Raw genomic sequence first — 23078 nt, forward strand, 5'->3', positions numbered from 1 at the left:
CATTATATTAATAAACAATTATTAAATTACAGCTATTTTTTTCTTACAGGGTCTGTTTCATTTATACTATATCATGATGAACATGTCCTGCATGATGTTTACAGAAAGTTTAATTTAAATTTTTAAGCTCGAAATAGCTGCGTCAACTTGCGAGACTATTTTTTCAACGTTCGGCCTAATCTTTAAATATTTAATTTGTTTGTGGACTTGCATAAAAGAATTAAAAAAATATAGGGGCCTATCATTTAACTTTATTTCGAATTTCCTTCAGGATTTTATATACCGAACTATAGTCTAACGATTATTTAAAATCATACTTTTTCTCTTGAAAGCTAAATTACTAGGCAAAAAAAAAAAAACAACAACAAAAAACCCAAACGAATGTTTGTCTTGTGTATTCTTAATTACAACTTATTACTGTATCATTTTAGTTACTTACCCAAATTTCTCAACATCCATGGTGTTCAGAGGTCATTTTCTGAAAACTGAAGGGGCATTCCGATGGCATTCGGAACAAATGACGGAAAGCACTTGCTAAGAATTCAAAACATGGTTCATAAATTTACAATATTTTTCCTTTTTAGGTTTTTAACATAAAACATGGAAAACTAAGTTAAAGAAACACTCATTTGAACAAATCAAAAGCGGAAAAAATATATATGCTAGATTTTTTGTTTAATTGCATGTTTTTCATGGTCTCCAAAATGCAGAAAAATTATCCTTTGAAATTATACGTAGGTTATAAATTCTTTTCTTTTTTAGGGAAGATGATAGAAATTAGACAACTTTTGAATGTTAAATAACAGAGTTAAAGATTAATAATATTTAATGGCAGACTGTTTATTTATCTATAAAAAGACATTTGCAATACTGATGAGGTCAAAATAATAGGGAGACCGAAAAAGGTCGCCTTAATCCAGTGGTCTCCCTAAGCCAGAAAATATATCCTCCTTGGTCTCCTAAAGCCATATGTCATATATATATATATATATATATATATATATATATATATACATGTATATATATATATATATATATATATATATATATATATATATATATATATATATATATATATATATTTATCCCAATGTTTCCTTGAAATTTAGAGAACAGTTCATTTCTCACGAACTACAATGAATGAGCAAGAATAACTCCATTGTGACATCATAAAACTGTACTTGACATCAAAAACTATAGTGCAAACTGTTTTGTTTTGAAAATGATTGTTTAATGACCTAAATTTTTGACAAATCATCAGAAAAATAAGGTAAATATAAGATGTGAATTTAATTTCGTAGAATTCATGATGTTCATAAACTACAACGCTTCTTGTCTGCATATTTATCTTGAGGCACTAACGCTCTTCAAGAAATATGCTGGCATATAAGTATGTATGATATTGGATAAATAACATATAAGTTATACGTCATTATAATTATTGTATACAACACGTTATCTGATTGGTTCTAGATTATCACGTGACAAGGCCATAAGACTTCATATTTCGTTGTTGTCATCATGCTTTTTGTCATATTCAACCTCTTCGGAGACCTAATAATTTCCCGCAATAGTTATATATGATTATCGTTCGTTGAACGAAAACTCCTGAGAGTAGTAGACGTCACAATAGCCTGGTTCACGTCACAAAATGGCTGATTGTTTCATCAGAGTCTAAAGTGTCCAAGGACTTCTGTAAATTATTTCAGTAACTTTACATTAAAATTGAAAGTGAATTTCAGAGCGGTGCCGAATTTGAAAGCTTATGTTTATTTTTAAGGTTTTTGCTTGTTTTGGTATACTAAACAATTTATTGCATAAATGTTTGGGAAACATGAAGATTTATTCAGCCAAGAAATAGGATAATCATATTTCCCTTGGGTGAAGCCCTCGGGGGAATATGATTTTTCTTGGCTGAATAAATCTTCATATTTCCCTCAATATCATGCAGTAAATGTATAATGAAATAAATGTTAACTTAGTATATATTTAATGATGATACCCTCTACTTTCGTATGATACATGCGGTTTTCATGGATAACCTTTTATTTTATACACTTCCTGTTGTCTGTGATGTTCAAAATTACTTCCAATTGGAAAATAGAAAGCCAATTTATGTTATGTATAAGTAAGGGATAGTTAAATCTGGTGAAGGAAAGGAGTTTGTCGACCTAGTAAACTAACATTAACAGGTCAAAGAAGGCTCGGATATTTGCTCAGTAAGAACAACACTAAGTGTAGAAAAATAGGGTTTCATTCCTAGCCCTACCAGCTCTTTCCCTAGGCTGAATTCCTTTCTATTTTTTCAATATTTTGGCCTGCATGAATCAAAAGTAAACAGTGGAATACTCAGTGTTTCCGAAGCATCGCTATAATGTTGTAATTCTTTGAATAATAAACATCTACAATAGGCTTTCTTTTTTCAAAAGCAATCATTTTGAACATTAGCAATCGACTGAAAGTATACAAAGAAAATAAGTTGTTATTGAAAACTACACATAAGTAATTAGCAAGTATTGTCATTTGATAAAAAAAAAACCTGATTTCAAACTACAGTCAAACCTCATTATCTCAAACTCAATAGAACTGAAGAAAAAGTTCGAGAAATCCAACGATTTGAGATATTGAGGGTAAAATACTTCAAGAGTATTTGGGACTTCCAATTCACTTCGACATATCCATGGGTATTCAAGATATCAGTGTTCGAGATACCGAAGTACAACTGTATAAATATTTTATTTTAAAAATATTTTGAATATATATATATAATTCCCATATCAATGTAGGAAAACATGCTGGGTATGTTTTGCCACTGAAGATGATGACACTAGCACCCCCTGGGTCCGACCCTGTCGGTGTCGGGGAACCACCAAATGGGTCCACCAGTTCTGCCTCCAGAGATGGATTGATGAGAAACAAAAGGGGAAAAGCACCACCAAAGTCGCATGTCCACAGTGCAACACAGAATACATCATTGTCTTTCCTAAACTTGGTGAGAGTCATTACAGGCTGAGAAAATATCTTCATTTCAGAGCGCTAAGAGAACGGTGTGACTTTTTCAGAAAAAAAAAAACTTTATGATTTATGTCACATCATATTTCTGTCTCTTGCTGTATGTTTTTAAAAGATTCAGAAAAGATGTTTGTCAAATATTTGATATCACGATTACTTAATGGAACTCTCTGGCAGTGGAGGTAGAAAATGTGTTAGCTGGGACAATGTGCGGTTGAATACAACCTAAAATCAATCATTGTAAATTTTTGAAGGACAGAAAAGAAATAAGTCCTGGTGAAATATCTTGCTGAACATTTGTTGAACCACACTTATAAAACTTAAGAGGAGCTAGTCCTTTTGGGTTAAATCTAATTTAATTCCAATAATTGTTACTTTTGGAAGCTGATAATATTCTCTGTACATTCCTAATTAGACACCTTACTATTTGGAGTTTATAGTTCAACCCTTGACAATACATCATACTTTTGGCATACTGATTGTTCAGATTATTTAATTGTCACTAGCATAAACAATGTTATTCCCCAGAAATCCTGCAAGATTCAGAGCTTCATTGACTTCACTGCAAAAGAGCGGCAGTAAGTTAGATAACTGCAAGGCAATTGTGACACTAAGTATTGAGGTGTACATAGATTTATTGATGATTAATTATGCTTGGCTTAAATATGTAAAGAAAATGAACTGTAAATTTCAGGTCCGGTGGTCTATGTGATGGACATTGTTGATCGGATCATTTATAAGGTCTGCCCCTTTGTGGCGGGGGGCATTGTGGTAGGATCAGTGTATTGGACCGCAGTGACATATGGTGCTATAACTGTGATGCAGGTAAATGGTCATTTTTGTTGTTGATTCCACCTTTCTTCTTATTCTTGGAAAAAGTGAATAACATGTTTTGTATCAATCATGGAGTTAATTCAGAACTCCAGCGTCCTTGAGGACAAAGTCTGTGTAAAAACTTATTAATAAATGTGTTAAATACTGCACAATACGACAACTGTTTTGGTTGACATACCGGTATATCCTATTCAGCTGAAGGACTTTGGAAAGGTGACTAGTGAACTTTGATAAAATGTAGTTTGGTTCTATTTAGGACAGCAGTCCACAACACAACTTAGATACAAACTTATAACTCTATTTGTTCATGACCTTGAAGAAAGGAGGCATGTTGGTCAGTCGGTATATCAGTTGGTCTGTCAGTAAATTAAGTATTTTCTAATCAATATCTCGAGAATCCTTTGCTTGACAGACATCAAATTAGTACACTGTAATCCCAGAGGAGTAGATGACCCCTATGGATTTTGAGGTCATAGGGTCAAAGGTCAAGAGCAAACTACTCTGGACACTGGAAGATATTGTCTAATCAATATCGCCAGAACCTGCTTGACAGATATCAAACTTGATACACTGGTTCCCCTTAAAGAGTAAATGACAACTATCGACTTTTAGATCACAGGGTCAAAGGTCAGGGGTCAAAATGGACAAAGGAAGGTTTTGACTTTCATTATTTTTGAGAACCCTTTGTTTGACAGATATCAGGTTTCCTCTTAAGAGTATATTAGAAGTATACCCCTATTGATTTTGAGGTCACAATGTCAAAGGTCAAGAAACTACTGTAAACACAGGAAGATATTCTGCTCAATATCTTGAGAACCCTTTGCATGACAGTCGTCTCACTTTGTAGTTTGGTTTCCATCTAGGAGTATATGACTCCTATTGATTTTGAGGTCAAAGGCCATGGGTCAGTCTACTTCATGTTAGAACATATTGTCTGCTTAGCATCTTGGAATCCTTTGTTATACAGACATCAAAGTTTCATATTAATATTTTTTATGAAACGTTGCTTGTTTTAAAAAAAATATGTACTTGTTTAAAAAAAAAGTATTATAGATGGAAAATGAACATAAACCAATGTTCCTTTTTTTTAAAAAAAAAATTGAAAGTGAATTTAAACTTGTGAAAATTAGCGATTTGAAAGGTTATATTCAAATACATGAAGTAGAGACTGTTTGTAGTTGCTACATAGTACATGTATTAAATAACATGATTCACAAGCACCTGGATGACAGATATCTACATGACACCATTACATAACCATCTGAAATGTCAACACATCTGTATAAACTAAAAATAGCTAGACTCCAGTCACAGACTTATGTAAAATGTAATAGGAAATTCCTGGATCTTATACAACAGTATACCATCACATACAGTTCTATTGATTAAGGTTTTCTTGTCTTTGACCTCCTGCCTTCACATTTTAAAATGTGACAAAATAGATTCACATTTCATAGATAAAGTAATTGATTCATTATCACCATGTGTAAGACCATCTGAGGTTTCTGTCCAGTGTCAATCAAAAAACGTACAAAAAAACTTAACATATGTACAACATCATTCAAAGGGTTTCATTTCATGTTTATATTGTTCTTGTAGAAAATTATAGTCATATGTAAAATGAATAGTATGTGTGAAGTATATGTCAACCCAAACAAAGTCAGGTGACATGTTGTTACAACCTAATTCTGTCTGTAGGAGGTCTCGCAAATGGCTTGAAAAATCTTAATGAAACCTTACAGTAATGCACTTGTGTATGCAACATTTAAAATGACCACTGTTGCCATGGAAACTGGGAAATGTCAGTTAAGGGTGACATGCACTATTGCTTGTATTGACAAAGTTTCTGGTTAATTTTAATCTGATTATTTTCAATAAATTCTCGACAGATATAAGGGGAAAAATTGATTAAATTCAGTATATATTTAAAAAAAAAAATTCCAAATCTGGATTACACTTTTCTTTTGATTTCTTTTTTCTGGTAAAGGGTTTTCCAATACCAACTTACTCATGGACGTTTAATCAGGAAATATAGAAAAATCTTTGGAATGACCTTATTAACTTTCTTACACATTTGAAACGTATAATTTTAGTTTTAATTTCTGACTGTCAGAGAAGATTGCGGGTTAATTATTCATATTGATCTGAAATCTGATGTGGTTTACACTGGTTATGTACAAATCTCTTGGATATGATGAATTGATGGTATGAACCTTATACTGTAAACCAACTTTTATTCGCGTGCGAGAAATATTTGTGAGTTTTGCAACCTACATTTACTCGTGAATATTAATAGCCGCGAACCATTTATTTTGCTTTGTATTTGTAGAGAATGTTTCCTGAGTTGCGGAAATTAATCGTCACGGATTGCTTTTAAACTGACGAATTGCGAATAAAAGATGACATGAATAATAGTTGGTTTACAGTATATACCACCATCTTGCAGGCTCTTGAAGTCATTTTTTTTTCTTATCACAGAAACATAATAAATCACAATGTACTCTTGCTGCCATCTTGATTTTTTTCTAGGACAGAAACATATTTTGTTTTTGTTAATTTGTTAATTAGTTCCCTGCTACAGTCATTTATTCTGTAGTCATTAATTAACTGGTGGGCATGGAATGCAACAAAAGTACACATTACACTGCAATTCTTAGACCTCTTCAAACTCTATATCTTGATTCTATATTCCTTTTTCTATGTAACTTTATAATAAAGTAACATGAAAAAAAAGAATAAAGAATCAAACAAGAACAAAGTGTAAATATTTACTCTAATAACAAGTACATATACTGTGGAATCAGTTTTGCTTGTGGGGGATCAGTGTTCATGGATTTTGGGGGACACCCATGAATTTACACACCAGTGAGCATCATGCCACTTTGTCAACAAATCAATTCATTGAATCTTCAGTATATACAAATTAGCCACGAAATTTTGTCCCAGGGAACCAGTTAAACTGTGGTTCCCCATGGACATTGACCCCTATAAATTGAAATGATCTCACAGTATCTTGTTAGTTGTATAGTACATATATACATAAATAAATACCGGTACATAAGGAGACAGCATTTTTCTCTCTGTCGACTTCAACCTTTTAGTTTTTTGTAATGAAGTAAAGGATTAGAAGTAATTAGATTTTTGTATAACTGTCATAAGATTATAATTACAGTCAATCATTAGATCCATACAACAGTGTCTGGATGTTAGAGGGGTGTATTAATAAACAGAATGATGTTTAGCAGGCTTAAAATGTGCTCATTGCCATTTTCTGTTATTTTCAAAGCTTAAAAAATACAGTTGAACTTCGATATCTTGAACATGGATATCTTGAATACCATGGATATCTCAAAGTCAGTAGGAAGTTCCAACTACTTTTTCTTTATGTATTTTAACCTTAGTATCTTGAAGGCTCAGATATCTCAAAGTTTTTTCTTGTTCCCATAGAGTTGAAGATAACAAAGTTTGACTGTAATTTAAGCAAGAGGCTCTTGCATACATATTTTTTGTATTTTAATCTCCATTTGGAAATTTTGATAGCTTTTATATTTCTTTGCTTATGAAAGTTTGACCAGGAAACAGGTAATAATTTTTCCAAAGAAAGTGTAAAATCATGTTTTTGATGCTTCTGATGAAGTCTGTTTAGGGACTGTTGGTAATTTGGGGCCTTTTCTAACAAGTTGTGACAACTAATTATAATGGATCAGGAGATACGATAGTAATTAGTGTCAGTCTTGTTAAACAGTATTGATCTTAACCCTATCAAAAATGCAGATACTTTTGTGTTTAAAGGCAGTGTCTCATGTAACTCTTGCAGTTGCTCACAGAATAAGGAATTCATAAGCTTGCACTGGCAAGATGGCTGCCTAGTGGAAATGATCCCTGATTGTATTACAAATCATGCCTATTTGTCCAGCTTTAGTAGGAGATTATTAGAGCCTTTTGTGGCCATTATCAAATCAGTCTGCCTGGAATTCTTGATACGCTTATGATCCCCAATGTTAAATTGACACAGGCAAAGCATCAAGCATTGCCAGCAGCCATTATATGTCATCCATGTGGCTGAAAGTTCAACATTTGCATGACAGTGACTATACCTCATCTTATCTTTGGTATACCTTGCACCCCTTCCTCCCCTCAACATAAAAAAAAAAGAAAAAGCAAATCATTGAATCTGTTATAACCCTGCTCTTTAAATGTATGCTTTAATTGTAGGATGGCATTTGGCCAGTTTTTTTGCCCCTTGACAGTCTTTAATGCTACAGATTTATATTCTAGATTGCTCTCAAAGTACTGTCTGTATTATATATGTTGTCTACATCATATCGTGATAAAGGCTTTATGTTTGTAACATGGGAGTCCATTTTTTAGCTCACCTGAGCTGAAAGCTCAAGTGAGCTTTTCTGATCACATTTTGTCTGTAGTCCGTCTGTCTGTCCGTCCGTCTGTAAGCTTTTCAAATTTTCGACTTCTTCTCCAGAACCACTGGGCCAATTTCAACCAAACTTGCCACAAAGCATCCTTGGGTGAAGGGGATTCAAGTTTGTTCAAATGAAGGGCCACGCCCTCTTCCAAGGGGAGATAATTAAGAATTGGTGAAAATTTGGTGTCATCTTTTAAAAATCTTCTTCTCAAGAACCATTGAGCCAGAAAAGTTTATACTTATGTGAAACCTTCATTACATAGTGTAGATTCAAGTTTGTTCAAATCATGACTCCCTGGGGTAGGGTGGGGCCACAAAGGGGGATCAAAGTTATACATAGGAATATATAGGGAAAATCTTTAATAATCTTCTTTTCAAGAACAACAAAGCCACAATTAGTCATATTGATATGGAATCATCCTCAGGTAGTGTAGATTTAAGTTTGTTCAAATCATGACCCCCCGGAGAAGGGTGGGGCCACAATGGGGGATCAAAGTTTTACATAGGAATATATAGGGAAAATCTTTAAAAATCTTCTTCTCAAGAACAACAAAGCCACAATTAGTCATATTGATATGGAATCATCCTCAGGTAGTGTAGATTCAAGTTTGTTCAAATCATGACCCCCGGGGGAAGGGTGGGGCCACAATGAGGGATCAAAGTTTTGTATAGGAATATATAGAAAAAAAATCTTCTTCTCAAGAACAACAGAGTCACAATTAGTCATATTGATATGGAATCATCCTCAGGTAGTGTAGGTTCAAGTTTGTTCAAATCATGACCCCCGGGGGTAGGGTGGGGCCCAATGGGGATCAAAGTTTTACATAGGAATATATAGGGAAAATCTTAAAAAATCTTCTTCTCAAGAACAACAGAGCCACAATTAGTCATATTGATATGGAATCATCCTCAGGTAGTGTAGATTCAAGTTTGTTCAAATCATGACCCCCGGGGGTAGGGTGGGGCCACAATGATGGATCAAAGTTTTGTATAGGAATATATAGAAAAAAATCTTCTTCTCAAGAACAACAGAGTCACAATTAGTCATATTGATATGGAATCATCCTCAGGTAGTGTAGATTCAAGTTTGTTCTAATCATGACCCCCAGGGGTAGGGTGGGGCCAAAATGGGGGATCAAATTTTTACATAGAAATTTTTAGGGAAAATCTTAAAAAATCTTCTTCTCAAGAACAACAGAGCCACAATTAGTCATATTGATATGGAATCATCTTCAAGTAGTGTAGCTTCAAATTTGTTCAAATCATGACCCCCGGGAGAAGGGTGGGGCCACAATGGGGGATCAAAGTTTTACATAGGAATATATAGGGAAAATCTTTAAAAATCTTCTTCTCAAGAACAATAAAGCCACAATTAGTCATATTGATATGGAATCTTCCCCAAATATTGTAGATTCAAGCTAGTTTCAGGCATCCTCCAGTGGTAGGAGGGGGCCATAATGGGGGATCAAAGTTTTACAATAGAACATATACAGGAAATATCTTTAAAAATCTTCTTCAATCTCAAGAACAACAAAGCCATGATCAGTCATATTGATATGGAAGCATCTTCAGGTAGTGTACAATCAAGTTTGTTCAAATCATGACACCCCCCCCCCCCCCCCCCCCCCCCCAGGGTAGGGTGTTAGACATATTTAAAATTCTGTTTTAAAGAACAGCAAAATCATGATTAGTTATATGAAGATAGAAGCATCCTCAGAAGGTTTATATTCAATTTCATTCAAAACATGGCACCTTGGGGTAGGGTATGCCTAGAACAGGCGATCAAAGCTTTATATATGAATATATAGGAGAAATATAGGAGAAGAAATCTGCTGACGAAGAACAGCAGGGCCATATTGACTCAGGTGAGCGTTGTGGCCCATGGACCTCTTGTTTAAAGTTTTAACCTAATAATCCCCCCCCCCCCCCAATTTTTTTCTTCCTTTCATTTGTCTTGCATACCTTAGACAGAAGATATTAGGGAATCAATATCTATCTAGTGAATTGAACTTGACCTCATAATAAGTCCCATTAACAAGCAAGACAACCAGGGTTCTGCCCATTTTGCCAAAGTTGTAACAAAACTTGATTGAACCTCTTATTTTTATGAAAAAAAATAAAACAAACTTTAGAAAAGTCCAAGGTCAGTGGCAGGAAAACGTGTTTAATCATAACTTTTTAATGGAGATGCAGGAGGTTATACCTCTGACAAGCAAAGATTATATATCAACAAAAGGTTGAACCAAGTTTATTTTGGCAAGGTCAAGGTCACTTTTAGAAATTTAGGAGCTCATTGTTTGTACAAAGATTTCTTATGAGCTGAGGCTGTGTTAGGACCTTGATCAAATATCATTTGGTCAAATTCAAGGTCACTGGCTCTTGTTTATCTAGCTGGATAAAATTATGTAATTTAACTACTTGTTCTTACAATTTGTTTATTCAGTTAAATAGACTGTTTGCTCTTTTCCTTGTGTGCCCTGACACTGTCAAAATTACCAGCTTGCTACTATTTGTAATATGCACTAGCAGAGTCCTATATTCTGCTAGCTGGTGTATATGCTCACCATCAGCAAACTTTGTATTCATTGTGGACCCACAATGATATGTTCCTTTATATTCATTGTGGGCCCACAATAATATGTTCCTTTTAAATCATTGTGGACCCCCAATAATAAATTCCTTTATATTCATTGTGGGCCCACAATAATAAGTTCCTTTTAAATCATTGTGGACCCACAATAATACATTCCTTTATATTCATTGTGGACCCACAATAATATGTTCCTTTGTATTCATTGTGGACCCACAATAATAACTTTTTATAACCTTTAAATTTCTTTCTCTGCAGAAGAGAGGCAAACTTGAAGGTGTAGTTTTTGGGAAGTGAGAAATTTTATACTGAAAATGCAGAAGAGGGATAAACAAAAATAACTGTAAACCAACTTTTATTCGCATGCCAGAAATATCTGCGAGTTACGCGACTTTCTTTAACTCGTGAATATTTATCGCCATGAACCATTTATTTTGTTTTATATATGTATGAATGTTTCATTCGTTGTGGAAATTAATTGTCGCAGATTGAATTCAAACTGAAGAATCGCGAATAAAAGATGAGCAGACACGAATATTACTTGGTTTACAGTATCTGAGAGTGAACATGTAGATTTGACCATGCAAATATGCATAATTATAATGTAATAATGCATTAACTAAGCATGTTGTTAGTATTTGTATATTCACGTTTTGCAGGTTTTGGGTCACAAGGAGGGCCTAAATGTAATGGAGGGTGTGGATCCAATTTTTTTATTGATCTGTCTACCAATTATTCCTGTGGTTCTTATCCTTGGTAAGATGTGTCGCTGGGAGGATTATGTTCTAAGATTGTGGAGAAAGCATGTGGCCAAAATCCCTTTCCTACAAAACATCTTATCTAGTGGTAAGTGGTTTGTCCACCATTTCTGTCAAACCATTCCAGAAAAGTAGTAATTATTACCGTAGATTAAAACAAATATTTTTGTAATAAATCTTTTTTCTGTAGTTATCGGCACTTAAAAATCATTCATCAACCTGCCATATCTATCTTAAATATTATAAAGTAATGTCCTGAAATAGCAGCTAGGTTGTACAAATACAGTCTGTTTCAAAGATGTTCGTTGGTGTCAGTAGGGCTATATTTATTGCAAATTGAGTGCTCTTAAGATTTAAGATCAAGTAGCAGTCTTAGAGTTGTCATCATTTCCTGGAGAGGGTCAGGGTTTTTTTGTTGTTATTATCGGGCTGACAGAGTTCTCTCCCATTGGTATGAATGCTAACAGTAGATACAATAAATTACCAGTAGATAAATGTGTAGATTTGGTTACAATATCACGGTGTAGTACCTAAACGGTTGCTATCAGAAAAAATGCGCGTACATTACTGCTATCTGAAAATTGTGCGGTTGCTATTGGAAAAAAATGGACGAAATGGTAAGTATTTTTCTTCGCTGGCTCAATAAAATGGTCAATAATTCAATTATCAAAGTTTAGCTGCTTATTATTTCACCCTTACGGAACGTAACATACCTTTTAAAACTAACATGTATCTCTAATTTTTTATGAATAAAAGGATTGTTGATGTATAGAACGAAAACTATCGTAAGTCTCGGACACACTTACATGCACATAAGACATATATTTAATTAGCGTCAAAATGTTTAGATAATTGATAAAAATGAATCGACAGATCGGTGTATTTTTGTAAAATGTATTGATTATTTCAAAGAATTACCCATTTCAAACGGTTTCTTAAAAACAAAAGCGTTTTCATGCGGAGAAACTTATGTTACGGCTACTATTAGACAACAACACCGGTTTCTATTGGAAATGTCTTAAGTTTTCAATTTTTCTTTAATACACGTCCTTAATTCACATCTATTATGCAATAGTTTAGAAAACTATATTTGAAATATTCATTCTATATTCTTTTTAATAACTGACTTGTTTATATTACCTTGATTTATTTCAATATCTATATGTATGGTATGACTAATAATATAGTAGTGTTTGTAAATACCCTGTACATTTACTAAGTATCCTGCACACAATAAAATTGTTAGTCTTTAAATTATGTACACCTTCCATTGAATTTATTAGATTTCACCTGAGTAATTACTCCAGATTCACAAATAATGGATCGCTCATGTTTTTTTGTTTTATTTATTTTTTATTTGTTTTTGTTTTTTTTTGGTTGGATATAAACTATAAACTTTTATCCAATGAGTTGTGGTAATATAGTTTCTTTAGAATGGACATGTCCCAAACACTTTTCAAAAATTGAAGGCCAGTAGCCCTTTTCACAAAAAATCTTAAGTTTTTTGCGTAAGATTTTAACTTAAGAATCTCTTACGACAAATCTTAAGTGCGTTTCACGAATGCATTCGTAGCAGATTGAACTTAAGATTTTACTTACGACAGATTTCATCCCTAGCAACGACTTCACTATGCTTTATAATCCTTAAATAAGTGGGTGAAAATAAAAATAAAACTAAGTTTTCAACAATTGTCAGCATAACAAACATTATTGACAACAAATATCGAATGCAAGCGTTTGTGAAGCAAGGAAGTTTAAAATCTGACGTCACAATCACAAGTCTGACGTAAAAGTAGGTCATACGAAAATCTTAAGTGAAACTTATATCGTAAATATTTTGTTGTGTATTTCATTTGATTTTTCGACAATGATTGTGAAAAAATATGAAATGTTATTGGAAGTTCCTTTTAAAAGTTCAATTTAACGTGTATTTTGGTTTTTGCCGTTATATTTTTATAATAAAATCGATTTTAAAATACTTAGAGAGGGTTGGGGCTCTCGTAAAGTTATGACAGATTTTGCACTTACGAATTTCTTAAGACTTTTTGTGAAAACGATTTTTATCATAAGTTTTCACTTAAGATAAAAATATGTCGTAAGATTTTTTTGTGAAAATGTCCACAGATCAGCAGCATCGGATCCTATGTGTAAGCAAGGCAACCATAGATACACCATCCTTACAAGTTTCATCCAAGTGAGTGGCTCGCTCGAATAACAGACCTTATTATAGATGCTACTATATTGTACATGCAGTTCAAGAAACTACTTTTTTGAAATTCAATTTTTGATGTACGATTACAGTATGGTCAAACACTCCTAATGTCCAAAAAATATGTACATGTATTGAAAATACGAAAGTGGAATTGCACACAATTACCCCCCCCCCTTTCTGTTTCGAAAAAGACTACATTTGTCTGTAAATAATTGTAATGCCCTCTCCTTTAAATGTACATAATTATATATTACTTACTGGATAAATTATTAGCCTTTTTCATGTTCAGATCTCCACCTTTTTTAAGGGGGGGGGGGAGGGGGGGCAAAGCCCACTCAAAAGAGACAGAGAGAGAGAAATAGAAGTAAATATAAGAAAATTGAAAAGCAAACAAGTAGCTCAGTCTTCTCCATCTGAAAGACCTTCTTCTTTCGAGGGCCCCCCCCCTCCCTGGGGGGGAGTGATTGTCTCTTCTATTTGCATAGATTTGATAGTCCAGAAAAATCATCCAAAAGGGGGAATCGGACATCCTATTCATTCAAGATCCGATGGTTTGAATAATGCGTGTTAATTGTATTTCCTGATGCAACAGCGTACCAAAGCACTACCGTCAAAGGTTATACTGAAAATTTACTAGATATTATTTAGGTTTAAGTATACATATAGGCTACAAAAATTTAAAAAGAAATAGTTTTCGAAAGCTTTCCAAAGCTTTTGAAGTACTGATGGAAAAGTTCTTTCATTTAATTTAAACTTACGTTTCCTTCGTATAGCTTTCTTTTTGATTTTGTCTAGTGATGTTTTTCGAAGATCAGCTCTACTTGGCAGAACACAATAAATTCGAGTTAAGTTAATAAATGTCAATTGTACATGTAGACATTGTGTTCCATATGCTCTTTGGATGTTTTAAATAGATTTACTATGCCTGTGCAGCCATGAGATTTTTAATTTTCTCTTTCTTGATTGAAAAACAAATTATATTTCAAATAGCAGCCGGTGCATTATATTCAGTTTATAGCCGGTGCCTACATACCAACATTTCTGATAGTAACCGTAACTTAAGAAGATCGTGTTTTGTCCAAAAATCTCTTTCAAAATACACTTTTTTATAAAAAATTATCATATCTACGAATCATTATAGATTGACACATCTTTACATACCAAAATGAACTCAGACTAACCTGTAAATGATGAAAAGAAGCATGGAAACTTCGAGTATATTGACTTGCGAATGGGTAAATGCTTCTGAAATTTTACTATATTTAAATTTTTAGAAGGTTGTTCTACAAAATACATCTGACATCATTTAAAGAAATCCCTTACTTGTTCCGTGCACAAGGATTTTTCTGAGACTAAATCGATTTGGGGTCACTTTCTGACAATTTTACCTCTTGTTCCAAGTTTTTCCGACATATTTTTTCAGCTAGTAGCCGTAAAATTTACGAATAGAAACAATGAACGCTTTTTTGTTCAGATAGCAACCGTTTAGGTACTACACCGTGAATATGTAGCTCTTTTTTCTGTAGATATATAGATGTGGTTACCTGTAAACTGTTACCTGTAAATATATAGATGTGGTTACATGTAAACTGTTACCAGTGTAAATATATAGATGTGGTTACATGAAGATCTGTTACCTGTAAATATATAGATGTGGTTACATGTAAACTGTTACTTGTAAATATATAGATGTGGTTACATGTAGGACTGTTACCTGTAAATATATAGATGTGGTTACATGTTAGTCTGTTACCTGTAAATATATAGATGTGGTTACTTATAGACTGGTGTAAAAATTAGATAACCATGGTATCTTTTCACCTGTATTTCCATTTACTGGTATAAAAATGTACAGTTTTCATGTAGGTGTATGTAGGCCAGTTAGCGTCTGTTTCAGTATAACTTGTTGAGTATTTCCTAGGGTCTAGGTGGCCATAAAACTGCAGCTATAGTCTTAAACACAAATGGCACTTTGGCACCTAATTATTTCGTTTTCTTCACTAGGGAAATTAATAGAGACTGAAGAGGCCCTTAGTTGAATGGTTATTACACATGTAGGCAAATCTTTATCAATTGATTTTGGAATATCCACTCCTTAGAATAGGAGTTGAGTTCAAAATTCCAGTGGGTGTTTTTAGTGTCTGTAAACCTTTCTGGGAGTGTATTGTAATAGCTAGACTCTTCTATCATGGTTCCATTGATGCTATGTCTGGGACTGGGGTGTTATACTTGCATTAAACTGACCATCCCATAAATGATCTGCTGACATCTTCAACTTAATGTACTCATTGATCTCATGATTTAAGCTTTAGTTATTCAAAACTTATTTTTATGCCCAGCCATGAATACGACCAGGACATATAGTGTTTGTCATGTCTGTCTTCCTTCCTTCTGTCCACTTGTTTTTCCATCTTTCCATCCATCACACTTAGCTTAGTTTCAAAGAAACTATTCAAGATATTTTTATTAAATTTCATATGCTGATACATATTGGTGAGAGCTATTCACCTGCATCATTTTTTATTTACCTTGACCTTCTCTATGACCTTGACCTTACTGTTAATAAATTTGTGTTCAGCTTTGTTTCAGAGAAACTTTTCAAGATATTTTTATCAAACTTCATATGCTAATACATATTAGTGAGAGTCATTAACTGCATCAAAATTTTTTGACCCTGACCTTCTCTATGATCTTGCTATTTTATTTTGCATTTAGCTCAGTTTCAAAGAAAGTATTCAAGATATTTTTATCTAAACACACATAGTGATTTATTTTGGTGAGAACTATTAAAGTGTGTCCTAAATGTATGCCCTTGACCTCACTTTTCTTTATTTTGCATTTAGCTTAATTTTAAAGAAACTGTTAAAGATATTTTTATCTAACCTCATGCACTGATACATTTTGGTGAAAATTTGTCACCCGTGTCCAATTTCTTTTACCTTGACCTTCACTGTGACCTTTGCCTTTCACTGTGACCTTTGCCTTTACTATTTACTGCAAACCAAATATTATTCATGACTTTTATTTGTGATTTGTAAGTTTGAAATCTGTGACAAGTAATAAGAGTAAAGGAATGTCGCAAAACTCACAAATATTTCTTGCACACGAATAAAAGTTTGTTCAAAGTCTTGTGTTTAAAACTTAATTTTAAAGAAACAATTCAAGATATTTTCATTAAACTTCATACACTACTAGATATTGGTGAGAGCTATTCAATTGTGTCATAATTTTCTGACCTTAACCTTCCCTGTGACCTTGACCTGACTATTTCCTATTTATCCTAATGTTAAACAAAGAAATAAGATACAATTTTTTCATGTTGCATTTCTAATGAATCCTGGATTGGGCATTCATGTCCTATGGACATATTTCTAATTTTGTGTACTGTAAGATCACATACTTTTGAGGGGTAAAATTTTTGTAGTTTGAGGAAAAACTGTGTGTTTATAGAGATTTGATTTCGTGGATGAAGAATTGTTGAGTAATTATGTACATGTATATGACATTTTACATTTCATGGTGGACATAAATTTGTGGGTTTCTTCATACCTCAAAAACAATATATAAATATTGCATGTAGTTGAGTGTAACATTGAAAATTTTCACCCTAAGAAAACCATTGTCAACCGAGGCGCAGCCTCGGTTGACAATGGTTTTCTTAGGGTGAAAATTTTCAATGTTACACTCAACTACATGCAATATTTATTATATTATACTGCATGTTTTATACAAATAATACTGCATGTTTTATACAAATACATATAACAGTGAACCGTGCGTACATAAATTCTGCGCAGTCACTATTTTTTGGAATATCACCCATCGTCAAGCAATGTTGACTGTTGCTATGCTGGAGGACGTGGCTTCGTCATTCAGCGGGTAATAGTGTTTTTTAACAAATGTTTCTCGACGAATCAGATTCAACTAATTTACATGAAAGTATAATATTGAAAATTAACCCCCACGAAAATTTGTGATTTCACTATATATTGGCATAAATAGCATGTTTTGATTCCTCTGTCTTCTCATTATTTAGCTGTGTAAGGTTTTGTTTGTGGACTATTGTTAGGAACACTTCATTATTTTTATATTTACACCCACTGATGACTATTGTATTTGCTGACTTTAATCTTTTTCAACATGAATTTAACAGATTTTGCTGGGATTAGTTTAATTATAATTGTTTATAAACAGCAACCCAGCTATTATGTATGGATTGGATAATATTTAAGTAGAATTAAAATTGAATGATAAATTATATTTTATAAAAAGTAAATATACTTGTTAAAGTAATCTTCTTGCATTGTATTCTCAGGAGAAATTGAGTGTTAGTCTCAGGAGAAATTGAGTGTTAAACAGTTATTCTCAGAATTATACATGAAGCTATGTCAGTGAACATTTAGGGTACATATGCACAAAAAGTCCTAAATTAAAGAGAGCCTAGCATATGTATCTGATAATTTAGTTATAGATAAATTAAGCTGTGTATTCGGTGCAGTGTAACAAAAAATGGAGTATCGATGAGGAATCTCAGTAAAGTTTCATTCACAGAATGCTGTTTCGTATGACCCTGGGCTTTAGACATCAATATTCTTCTGCTCAAGTTCATTGATCTGATCTGACCTTCAGAATGTGACACGAGCATGTTCATCAACTGGCCAGTATTAGCTCTCCCGATGTCTGTAGTGATTAAATGAAGTCTGTAAAACTCTTTATCATCATCTGACAGAAACAATAGGAAAAGAGCATCTAGAGGACTCAGACTGATAAACATGCAGTTCATACAATATTCATTTTTAATCCAAGAGCAAGTACATGTAATTAGATTGATCATTAAAGAGTAGTGTTATAACTTAAGTTACAAAGTGTAGTTAGTCATTATAGTTGAGAATCATTAGGAATTACCTAGATTATGCTCCTAGTCTGGCCAACGGTCAATAAGCATATGCAAGGTTGGCCGTGGGTTTCCGACGATGCTAGTTTCCAAAAATTAGTTGACATGGAGCTGAGGAATTAGCAAGGTTAAATATTCTACTGAAAAGATTACCACAGAGTCAATTCATTCAATGAGATATACTGTATATATGTCATACTGTAATGAATAGATTACCACATTGTCAAGAAATTACCTAGGTTACATTTTGTAATTTCAATAGGTTACATATTATCAGGAAATTAAATATGTGACATTTTCAAGGCTGTCAGAATAGGTGTGGTATTGGGAGTGATCAAAAACCACCTCCCACCTCCATCCTCACCCCTCTCACCCCCTTTAAAAAAAAATCCTGAAATACAATGTTTATTTTAGAACAAATTAAAATCATTTTGACTTGCTTATAAGGAAGTCACTGGGACCTCAGTTTTCTTCCTTGTAATTGAGATTCTTAATATCTGTATAAGGAATATTATAGAGAAGTCTTCTATGTGATTCATAAAGATTCCATATTTCGAGATTTCCTTATAAGCAAGTTCTTCATAACCGGATTTTACTGTATTTTATGCTTTGTTTATTATATACCATATATGAGAAAAATGCCTTCAAAAATGCACTAAAACCCACCAAAATAATACCTACTAATAAATAAAAAGTAAAAATTTGTGGACAACACAAAAGCTAGACTGTTGGAAACCACATCATTGCACAGAAAGGCACACTGGAGAGCTAAGAATATGTAGACTCAAAGAGGTTAGGTTACAGTGATCATGTGACACAGGGCAGGACAGACACAGACAAACACACAGACAAAGCTAAGAATATGTAGACTCAAAGAGGTTAGGTTACAGTGATCATGTGACACAGGGCAGGACAGACACAGACAAACACACAGACAAAGCTAAGAATATGTAGACTCAAAGAGGTTAGGTTACAGTGATCATGTGACACAGGGCAGGACAGACACAGACAAACACACAGACAAAGCTAAGAATATGTAGACTCAAAGAGGTTAGGTTACAGTGAGTATGTGACAAGGAGCAGGACAGGAGACTGTTTACAGATGAGAGATAGGCTAGAAGTGATACAGGACTTATCATCCCCTAGAGGGCGTTCTACAAGCATACCATTTACTTATCCACCAATAAATAAGGCTATTGAATTCCTATAGAGGAAAGTTCAGATATTATGACTCCTAGACTCCAGGCAGAGAGTATTTCTTGTTGTTGATGGTCCATCAGACAACCTTATGAATTAAATGTACAGTCTGCTTTGCTGCAGGGATGTCACTGAAAGGTCAAGGTCACAAATTTATGTACAACTTATAGTAATATACCGTATAAGCAGAAATTTTAACGAGGATTCAATTTTGGCATTTTTAGCAAGGGTGTTGAGATCACTAAAATTACATTGTCATTTTTAGCAAGGGTGTTGAGATCACTAAAATTACATATTGCTAACAATTTATTTCGCTTTAAAAGTTACCATTATCTTTCTATTCACCATAAAATCACTAAAATTAAATACTGATTTTAAAGGACAAATCGCTTAATATATCTTGCTAAAAATTCCCCTTATATGGTAATCTAGAATTGGGAATGATGAAGAATGTCTTTCTAATTGATACATCTCTGCAATAACCTGTTACATGAGTTTTCAGCTGTAATAGTATATTGATTTGGCTTGATTAATGGGTATACTGTATAGTAAATGATTTTAAGGCATGAAGTTTAAAGGCAAAACACTGATATGTGGTATTATTGGCTTCTATATACCATCATCAAACTACATGCAGTTGGTGAAAAGTCTGGATTTAAAATGTTTATTGAACAGAACATGACTCTATGTGTATGTAGTAATTTGCCTTATAGGTTTATATCATCCAATTTATGTTACTTTTCCTATAAAGTACTACATGTATAGTGAAAATATGAGTGTGAATGTTTCATAATTATACATGCCATTTAAGCAATCTATAGACAGATGCCTCCTTGCTTAAGCTAGATTCTACCTCTAGATCACTACTCTGATATCAAAGGGAGGTAATCCTTGCTCAGCAGCTGGGCTTGTCTGGCAGTCAGGACTCTAAAGTGGAGTTTGATCAGCTGCAACAAAGAAAACATGGAAAGTGCAGCACCACTCTTAAGTAAACAATAGGAATCATGCTTAGATAATCAGAAATTATCTTCCTATCCTCTTTGTTTAGCTATTTTGAGACGGAATTTTAATTTTGTAAAGAGGTTTTCCTGTACACAGCTTGATTCCGATGCTGTTGGAAGTTGACTAGGGTGTTAGGCAGTGTTTGATACCAGTTCACGGGGAGCCGAGTAAGAACAGGGTGATAAGGTGCTTAAGTGCACAACTGAAAGTCTTAATCTGTCAATGTATTGTAAATAATTGGTCTGACTACCTAATTAACATGACTAATACAACTATCATGTACATTTGAACTCTTCTCATTCGCTAGCTGTGAGGTGCTGTTACTTGTTCTGTAGTGAGTAAATTAGCATCACTTTTATTATATGCTATGTATTGTTGTTATATACCATGTATCACTCAGTTTTACTGTTGATTTTAAGCAATCAAAGGACGGTATGATCTGATTTTCCGGATCACCACACTTTGTTTTTCTGAATCCGTATATCACCACGTACTCTCTGAAACTGATGACGTAGTGCACAGTATACAAAAATTCTTTTTTTCTTGTATATCATTAAAATTCCTTTGAAATGTGTTTTGTTAGATATATAAACATTGTGTTATTAATCCCAGAATGTTCTTTTATGATATTTAGCTCATATGATGTAGAGCCAGGTATATAATAAATTTATCATTTTTAACAATAACTTGTTTCTGAAGGCCAGATGATGTCTTGTTAACAGGTGCAAATCATTAAATCAAACTCAATACTACGCATTTAATCCATTTGATCTGATAATCTGCACCTGTCAACACAATGTAATATGGCTCTTCGGATCAAGTTACCATTATCATAATGTAATATATAAAGGTTTTCGTACGTGTACCAGTAATTACTTTGTTTGGAGTTCTAAATATTGAACAAAGAAATCAGATGTTCCCTTTGGTTTGTGTGTGTGTGTTTTTTTTTTAAATACATTCAATGAAAGCTTACCTGAAGTTTGGTGTGACAGCTTGTGAAAACCTGAGATAAACTGAAAGAACAAAAATAACAAGCCATATTGAAAATCAGTTTTTTTTCTCTCAAGAACAGATCGATATGAATTATTTCAAGTGTAGCTTGATTTAGTCCCCTACATATTCGTAAACTAATTAAGTACTAACAGTGCATGTATATAGTACTAATGTATTGGGATCGAATCATAACAAGAAACTAGTTGTATTCTTTTCACTGGAAATGAAGATTTTATCTTTCAACAGTATCATAAGATCACTTTTACTCACAATTCTGAGTAACGATTGTAATAAAGTTCAAGTACTGTGATTTAGACAAATTATGATCAACTGATGCAGAGTGTCAAGTGTCATATACTGCAGTACTTATAGTTTGATAGCCATAGGTACTATGAGAGAGTTGCAAAGTACATATAAAGCATGTGAGAGTTATCTAGGGCACACTGTCATACAGGACTAATGATGACAAGCTGGTCTAGACTAAGATAACAGTGTAGTATTAGAGTATCTAGGTCACAATTATATAAAGCTGAGAAGAAGGAGGCTTGTACAGACTAAATCTCCAAAGCCTGTATAATCACCTCATAGGGGGAAAGTTTTTTTTTTTTAAGATATACCGGGTATATATACATGTATATGTATATGTTTATTCACCAATTAAGGGCCCTCAGGGGGCATATACAATTATTTCAGAATGATTACATATAAATAATATTAAAGTATATTGTAATTTGAAAGAATATAATTTAATCATATCTATCATTAGAGATGAGGTTAATGTGCGACATTATGTTAAAAAACTTCAAAAGTATGTTCTTTTTAAAAATTGTTTATAGCTAATAGAATAACACATTAACACAGCTCTATTTTTCTGAGTTTTAACACTTGTAAGTTCAGTAGAATACATAAAATAAAAAAAAAGAAATATCAAAAATTAATTGGGGGTTATTTTTAGTAGATTATTGGAAGGCATTTTAAGTACCAGGTAGATTTAAATTTATATTTGATGTTATTTTTAGTAGGTTTTAACTATTGGATGTTATTTATAGTAAGTTTAATTATTGGTTGGTATTTTTAGTAGGTTTTAATTATTGGATGTTATTTATAGTAAGTTTATTATTGGTTGGTATTTTTAGTAGGTTTTAATTATTGGATGTTATTTT

The 23078-nt window shown here is 33.2% G+C and overlaps 1 protein-coding gene across 1 annotated transcript in view; it reads left to right on the forward strand.

Moving 5' to 3' along the window:
* The window catches only part of LOC133194268 (E3 ubiquitin-protein ligase MARCHF5-like), a 51332-nt gene that overhangs the window by 27103 nt on the left and 1151 nt on the right, over positions 1 to 23078 (forward strand). Inside the window, exons 2-4 of the mRNA XM_061330262.1 lie at positions 2787 to 2992; positions 3707 to 3837; positions 11519 to 11705. Coding sequence (XP_061186246.1) covers positions 2787 to 2992; positions 3707 to 3837; positions 11519 to 11705 — 524 coding nt within the window. The remainder of the gene's footprint in view (positions 1 to 2786; positions 2993 to 3706; positions 3838 to 11518; positions 11706 to 23078) is intronic.

This window comes from Saccostrea echinata, unplaced genomic scaffold (genome assembly GCF_033153115.1).
Source record: "Saccostrea echinata isolate AGI-Se365-2 ecotype Australia unplaced genomic scaffold, CSIRO_AGI_Sech_v1 ptg000001l, whole genome shotgun sequence".
Lineage (NCBI taxonomy): Eukaryota > Metazoa > Mollusca > Bivalvia > Ostreida > Ostreidae > Saccostrea > Saccostrea echinata.